The following is a 7,730-nucleotide window of genomic DNA, read 5'->3' on the forward strand; positions in this document are numbered from 1 at the left end:
GGGGAAACTCGGAGCGAACTTCTGCGGGCTCTGGAAGATTTACGCACACACCCTCTGGCTGCGTGTGTGAGGTGCCACATCGAAGCGGAATAAAAAAAAAAAGAGCCTGAAAATGGGAAGCGTGCTGCCGCTGATCCTGCTGCAGGCGCTGGTCCTTGCGTCCTCCGCTCCTCCGCGGTGTGATCCAGGATTCCGAGGTACAGTTAGTCACGTTATTTTGCGTGTAATATTATTCTTGTGTGGACCTGCTGCATGAGTTGGGCATCTTGTGTCACTGCATCACGTGCAGGCTGTGGACCTCTCCAGATCCAGAAGCTCATTTTGACGTATTATAAATTACGATAAATGCCTGCATGCAACTTTAAGAAAGTCCCAACTTCAAGAAGATTATGAACATGATTAGATAATGGTCTAAGGCTTGCCAGGTTGTACTAATAGTGTAAATAAAAGCACGTTTTATCACCTTGAATGACTAATCCTGTGAAAAACATTAATCATTTTGTGACATAATGATACTCGGTAAACAGACAGAGAAACAGAAACAAGACCTGAAGTTGATCAGAGTGGTTTGGAGGCCAGACCTGGCTGAGGCTTTTACAATAACCACTCTGCCATCTAGTGTATTCCTCAGCTAATAACATACTGATGTGTTGCAGGGCTGTGCAGGGTAACAACAGTGGAAGAAAAGCGTAAGTGCCCTTGACTTGTTTGTCTCTCAGATTGCCTAATGTTTCAGCAGCTGATTGCACGTCTCAACTGTTCAATTTGTAAATGGTAGAGTTTTTTTTTTTTGTGTGTGTGTGTGTGCTTCAAAAACCAATCAATCTTTAGTTCCTGTGAGATCAGATGAAAATCAGGCCTCAAAGCCCCCACCCTTCCCCTCCACCTCCACCTCCACCTCCACCTCCCTCTGACAGGTCAAGCTCCTGCCCATCCCTGGTGATTTGATCTGAGTCACTGTTTTTCACAACAAACCGGATGAGGTCATAAATCACTCCGGGCGTAGACTTAATGGAATCTGGCCCAAAAGCCACAAAGCCGTGGAGTATTTTTAGATGATCGATGGCATCATGAAATATTCAGATTCTAATTTCCAGAGATAATAGAAATATTTAGGACCGTATGATTGAGGACAGCACGGTTGAAGCTTGTGATGAAGTGCTGTGACAGATGGAGATACTTATTTTGATTCTTCAAAATAAGACTGATACATTTCTCATTCATTTTTATTTATTTTTTTTGCCTCAGCTAAATGCACCGACATGATGCTCTCCTACTGCGACGACATGGCCTACACTCAGACCATCTTCCCAAACATCGTGGGCCACAAGACCCGCGAGGAGGCCGAGGCCGGGGCGGAGTACCTCCTCATAAGCGTGGCCGAATCCCTGCTGGCCTCCGAGTGCAACCCCGAGGTGCGCATGCTGGGCTGCTCCGTGCTGGCCCCGCGCTGCGAGAAGGAGAAGATGCTGAGGCCCTGCCGCAGCGCGTGCGAAGCGACGCAGAAAAAATGCAGCCACGCTTTTGACAGCATAGAGATGGCTTGGCCCTACTTCCTGGACTGCGATCGCTTCTTTGTCAGTGATGAAGAGGGGTGTTACGACCCACTGGAGGGCCTCAGAGGTGAGAAATCTCTGCAGTATAACAGCAATATTGATTTTGTGGCCTGAACTGACTGAGTATATCCTTGTTCATTTTTTAAACCTCTTTGTCTCCACCTAAAAGAAAAACGAGTCATGTGAGTTTCAGCAGAGCGGTTGTTTTCCTGAACATGTTGTCTGTAAGCATCTGGTTCACACACAAGTGGCTCACCACAGAATACACTCCAAGCGGAGCGCCTTATTTACCCGTAAAAACACGCATAAAAAATTGACCCTGTGGCTAATTTCACGAGTTTTTATTAGGAAGCCGGCTCCGTGAAAGGCAAACTTTGTCTGACAGCATCCGCCGAAAAAGGCCCGTAAATTCTTAGAGATAGAAAAAGATATATCGCTACCACAAACAATGTTTTACTGCATGCTGCTGTCATGTGTGAGCCAGATGAGAGGAGCTTTGCGCAGGCAGATGGAATTAATTTGAGCATTCAGGCATGCCGTTCCAAAAAACAGAAAAAGTGCATGATCATGAAATCCAGCTGATTAAAATGAATGCAGTGCTTTAACAGATGCAATGCTTTTTTATTGTTGAGGAAAAACCGATCCAGTGTTGAATTTGGCAGCGCGTCCGTAGTAATTTCAAAGTGATATTTCTGTTTCTCTTTTAACGCTCTAACACTGCGCTGTTCAGATTTATTAACAACCCAGTCCCCGCAGCTACAAACGTTTGTGCTGCTAAAGCGTGCTGGCAGAGGCACGGCGGCGAACAGGGGCACGATGTCGCACCTCATTTTAACAACAGATATTGCTTGAAAGGAGAGCTCAGCATGACTGTATCATCAGACTTTGCGCAGCCGGAAGCTCTGCCGTGTGGCGCATCAGTTTCACACTGTGAATATCATGCTTTCAGGCCAGTAATGGCAGGTTTGACAGACAAGGCCTTCGAGGTCAATTGAGCCTGACAGTATTGGAGTAGCATGTGCTCCATGCAGTTTATGGGATTTTGATGGATGAAGTACTAACATAAAAGCAGACATAGACAGGTTTAACAGAGCAGCTGAAATACAAACACTCTTGCTCACTTGACATGTGTTATAACTTGTGCTCCTTTTTTGGTTTCTTCTGTACATACCAGACTCCACAAGGAGTCTATATATAGTCTGTCAGACCTCCAAGACTGCAGGCAGCATTTTTGTTCGATTGGCCTTAACTATGACCAGTCACCGCTAGACATAAAAACAGATTGATAAAATATGTTTTTATTTACAGAACAGTATGCACAAGAGGCTGCAGACTACATGGACATCCCTCCTCCCGAGGAGCCGGCCTCCGCGATACAGTTCACCTATCACTCCAATGCTCAGATGATCAGTATCTTAAAGAAGACCGAGGAGCGATGCTCAGACATAGCCACAACCTACAGCATTGGGCGCAGCATGGAGGGCAGGGAGCTGCTTGTGATCGAGTTCTCCAGCAATCCAGGAGAACACGAACTGCGTGAGTGAATCTCATGAGCCTCGATGTATAGTGTGCACCCTCGCCTCATACTAATGCAAAACTAAATGTGATCCTCTGCAGTTGAGCCGGAGATAAAGTATGTTGGCAACATGCATGGAAACGAAGCCGTGGGCCGCCAGCTGCTCATCTACTTGGCTCAGTACTTGTGCTCAGAGTATCTGCAGGGCAACGACCAAATCCAGACCCTCATCAACACCACCCGCATCCATATTCTGCCTTCCATGAACCCCGATGGATACGAGGTGGCTGCCTCTGGAGTCAATGATGTTAACTACGGGGATGATGACGAGGTAAGTCTGCCACACTTACATGCATTTGCTGCTTGTTTGAGTCATCTTTGTTTAGTAATACTTCATTCCACGATTGCGTGCTAAATGTTACAGTTAAATGTGTGACTCATGCTCTAGGCTATTTAATAATAATATCTTGTTGCATGACTGTATTGGTTAGTAATAGAGACTGTATTACACACAGATTTGTTTTAGCAAATCCCCGATCATTTGAAATTTTAGGGTTCCGGCCTGTTAATAACCAAATCTAAGTAGAGGATTACCCAGTATTGTTCCATGTATATACAGTATAGGCAGAACTGTTGTCTTCCTTGTTTATATATTTGATGATTGACATGTAGTTTATTCAGCTTGTGCTGCTCTCCAGTGAGACTGTTATACATTTCACATTTTCCAGCTTGAAATCTCTTGCAATTACTGTATAGATCATAGTGTTCGAAGCTTAAACAAATCGTATCGTGTTGTATTATGTGATATTGTATCGTATCTTGTTGTATTGTGTGCTATTGTATCGTACCGTGTTGTATTGCATCATATCATATCATGTTGTATTGTCTCGTATGGTATCTTATTGTGTCGTATGGTATCGTATCATGTTGTATTGTGTCGTATCATGTCGTATCGTATTGTGTCTTATCATATCATATCGTATCGTGTTGTATTGTGTAGTATCATATCGTATAGTATCGTGTTGTATCATATCGTATTGTATCATATTCGTTTTGTATTATGTTGTATGGTATCTTATTGTGTCGTATTGTATCATGTTGTAATGTGTCATATCGTATCGTATCGTGTTGTATTGTGTCGTGTCGTATCGTATCGTATCGTATTGTGTCGTATCGTATTGTGTCGTATCGTATTGTGTCATATCGTATCGTATAGTATCGCGTTGTATTGTGTCGTATCGTATCATATGGTATCGTGTCGTATTGTGTCGTATCGTATCGTATCGTATCGTATCGCATCGTGCTGTATTGTGTCGTATCATATCGTATCGTATCGTGCTGTATTGTGTCGTATCTTATCATATTGTATCATATTCTGTCGTATTGTATTGCATAGTATCGTGTTGTAATTGTTTCATATCATATTCTGTCGTATCGTGTCGTATCGTATAGTATCGTGTTGTATTGTATTGTATTATGTTGTGTCATGTTGCATTTTGTTGCATCGCATTGTGTCATGTCGCATCGTGACATGCTGTGTCGTGTTGTGCCGTGTTGTATGGTATTGTATCATATAGAACCATGTTGTATCGTGTCGTACAGTACCATGTTGTATTATATCATATTGTATAGTTTTGTGTTGTATCGTCATTGTCTCATTTTCATTCAAATATTCATGTTTTAAATCCTCAGGGTCACAGATATGATTCCAGGGACATCGGTCGAAACAACGCCCAGAACGTTGACCTGAACAGAAACTTCCCTGATCTGACATCCATCGTTTATAACCGCCGCAGGCAAAAGGGCTACCGCACTGACCACATCCCAATCCCAGACTTTTACTGGTTTGGTAAGGTACAGTATGAATCCTTGTCCATACATGTTGGTGAATGATATTATATGGTCTAATTGCTATGAGGATCTCTGTGCCACTTGATATAAACTGAATAATAATGCTGCAATTCAGGTCGCGCCAGAGACGTACGCTGTCATGAAGTGGATCCGCTCCATCCCGTTTGTGCTCTCCGCTAACTTCCATGGTGGTGACCTGGTGGTGTCTTACCCTTATGATCTGTCCAAACATCCACTGGAGCGCAACATGTTGTCCCCAACTCCAGACGATAAGGTATGCGTGTTCCTCAAACATAATAACAGATGTGGGTCTTATACCACAAACCCACCAAACCGACACAGCTGGATTTTATAGCCACTGGTGCTATTATGGATGCAGTCTGGTTACTGAGTTTTATTTACTTCAGTGCAGTGCTTATGGACCAAATGTACATCAGAGAATGAAAATATTTGTCAAACCTTCTTTACACTTTCATATCCAAAGTCAACTTGGGTAGATTGGGTAGATTAAAAGCAAATTCACATTAGTCTGCCATAAAAATACCTAATCTGGTGACAGTTATGTTTGCCAGTCACTGAGATAGGATAGCCAAAATAACACCAGAACACAGATGGTGATATTTTTATTCAACAACAGTCATACAGCCCTGTGAGCATACACATTAACGTTTGTGTACCCGTCTGTAATGAATGAATGAAGAAGAGAATAATGCAGCAGCTTTTATTATTTTGCAGGTTTTCAAACTTCTTGCGAGAACATACGCAGACGCCCATGAGAGAATGGCCAATGAAAATGCACGGTGCGGTTCGTCTCGTGCCGACAGCCAGAAAGGGATCATTAATGGAGCGCAGTGGTCCAGCATTGCAGGCAGTGAGTTCCAAAAAGTAAACAGCCTTCTTTCGAAAGTGGAGGGGATTTTCTGATCCTGAGGGTGATATGCTACGAAGCTACCACTAGAGGTCTCTGTAAGACCAGTTTTGATCCTGATTGTTGATCAAAGGTTCTTTTATTTTGTTTTGTTCTTGTATTTTGTTCTGTGGCCAGGCATGCAGGACTTCAACTATCTCCACACCAACTGTTTTGAGGTGACCGTGGAGCTGGGTTGTGATAAATTCCCCCCCGAAGAGGAGCTGTTCATAGGCTGGCATGAAAACTCTGAAGCTTTGATCGCATTCATTAAGGCAGTAAGACATGTTCAGCAGCTCTCTTTGCTTTGATTGACCTTCCATTTGGGTACATAGACGTCTACGGAACCGCAAATGAGATGAACGACAACTTGGGCCTGCAAATCAATTTGTTTGTGAATGGCTTCTCTCCTGGTGCTGTTCCTCAGGCCCATCGCGGTATCAAAGGCATCGTCAAAGACGAGGAGGGAAATGGAATAAAAGGCGCCCGGATATCAGTCAGAGGGTTACGGCATGACATTACCACAGGTAATAAGTAGCTGCCAACAAGATGTACATGTTACATTTATGTACTAACATTTGTTTCTTTGTCCAGTTTCCTTCCTGCTCAGAGATCTGTAAAGTGTAACACTCCGCCTTTCTCTTCCTATCCAGCTGAAAACGGAGACTACTGGCGCCTCCTTACTCCCGGCACCCACATCGTCAGTGCCTCTGCCCCGGGCTACGCCAGAGCCACCAAGAAAGTCCTACTTCCCAGTCGCATGAACACCGCGGGCCGGGTGGACTTTGTACTGCAGAAAGCTCCTCTAGACTCCACCACGCAGGAAGAGGAAGACACCATCCCGTCCATGGGCACCTACGACCGATTCGACCCTTACAACCAGTACGAGCGCTACACCCAGATGGCCGACTTGAGCCAGAACCGCGAGGAGAGAGAAGAGAAACCCTGGTGGTGGAACTACTTTGCCTTGCCGGGGGCATCCGCGCCCACCTGGCTGCTCAAACACTTTTAGAGCTTTTAACATCCGTATCTCTTTACACAGTATACAAACAATCCAATATCGCATAATGAATGTGCACGCCTTCACACTTTTACCGACACGTGCCCCGCTTGGTCCTAACGCCAAACTTTAACTATAACCTAAGTGCCTTACAAGCTTTAACAGTAACATAACTTCAAATTGAATAAAGGTTTGTTAAAGTCTTATATTTGTCGTTTAGTAGCTGTGCTAGATCAAAAATACAGATGTCAGGAAAATGACCAGTGCATAAAGACACAGTGCGAGTCCCTTATGGAATTCTTCTGTTTTTAGCCAAGAGCTTAAATCAATTGGCCACTAGGGGGCAGACTGAATCAACATCTGACTCAAGTCACTCCGAACTGAAGTCTGGTTATTCTCCCACACAGCAGTATATAAAATTCATTCAGTTTATAAAATTGTAATTAATAAAATTAACTACCTTCTTCCCTTAGCCAACCAAAACATATGCTCTCAGGAAAAAGTCGCTAAATGGATAAATGACAAAGTGTGCACTTAATGTATAACAACCAACAAAATACAGCACAGCAGTTGTTTGTATCAGAATATACCTAATGAATAAAAGAATATCTAAATATCTTTAACTGGGGTCTCCTCTTTTGCATGTTTTATGTCTTTTATAATCAAACATCTACTTGCAACTCTCAGCACACTTTCCCCACAGCACAGGAGAGCACAGCATGAGCTGAGAGTAGCTCCACCAAAGAGTCATCGTCCCTCTGGTGAACACATTTTAGATGGTGAAACATTTCCCCACAGAAAAAAAATAAAATAAAACATCAAACAAGATAAAATTATAAAATTTTGCCTGTCAACCATCTTGTAGACTCATTTATGTTGTGACCTCTTGGAGGAAACTTG

General features: G+C 43.4%; 1 protein-coding gene across 1 annotated transcript; it reads left to right on the top strand.

The window, feature by feature from the left end:
* Positions 1-7,530, top strand: LOC311490967 (carboxypeptidase Z-like). The gene is made up of 11 exons (XM_084548770.1): positions 1-197; positions 657-689; positions 1,249-1,623; positions 2,865-3,092; positions 3,174-3,403; positions 4,765-4,926; positions 5,039-5,197; positions 5,659-5,794; positions 5,969-6,108; positions 6,258-6,357; positions 6,484-7,530. The coding sequence occupies exons 1-11, from the start codon at positions 113-115 to the stop codon at positions 6,840-6,842; spliced, it is 2,007 nt and encodes a 668-aa protein (XP_084404896.1). The 5' UTR covers positions 1-112; the 3' UTR covers positions 6,843-7,530.
* The last annotated feature ends 200 nt before the right edge of the window (positions 7,531-7,730 follow it).

The sequence above is a fragment of the Chelon labrosus genome (genome assembly GCF_963514085.1).
Source record: "Chelon labrosus genome assembly, chromosome: 1".
NCBI lineage: Eukaryota > Metazoa > Chordata > Actinopteri > Mugiliformes > Mugilidae > Chelon > Chelon labrosus.

Excerpts from the sequence above, each read along its gene's own strand:
- LOC311490967 (XM_084548770.1), top strand. The coding sequence starts at position 113 with ATGGGAAGCGTGCTGCCGCTGATCCTGCTGCAGGCGCTGGTCCTTGCG. Across the intron at positions 4,927-5,038 it reads ACTTTTACTGGTTTGGTAAG|GTCGCGCCAGAGACGTACGC; the intron begins GTACAGTATGAA and ends GCTGCAATTCAG. Across the intron at positions 6,109-6,257 it reads TGATCGCATTCATTAAGGCA|GCCCATCGCGGTATCAAAGG; the intron begins GTAAGACATGTT and ends GCTGTTCCTCAG.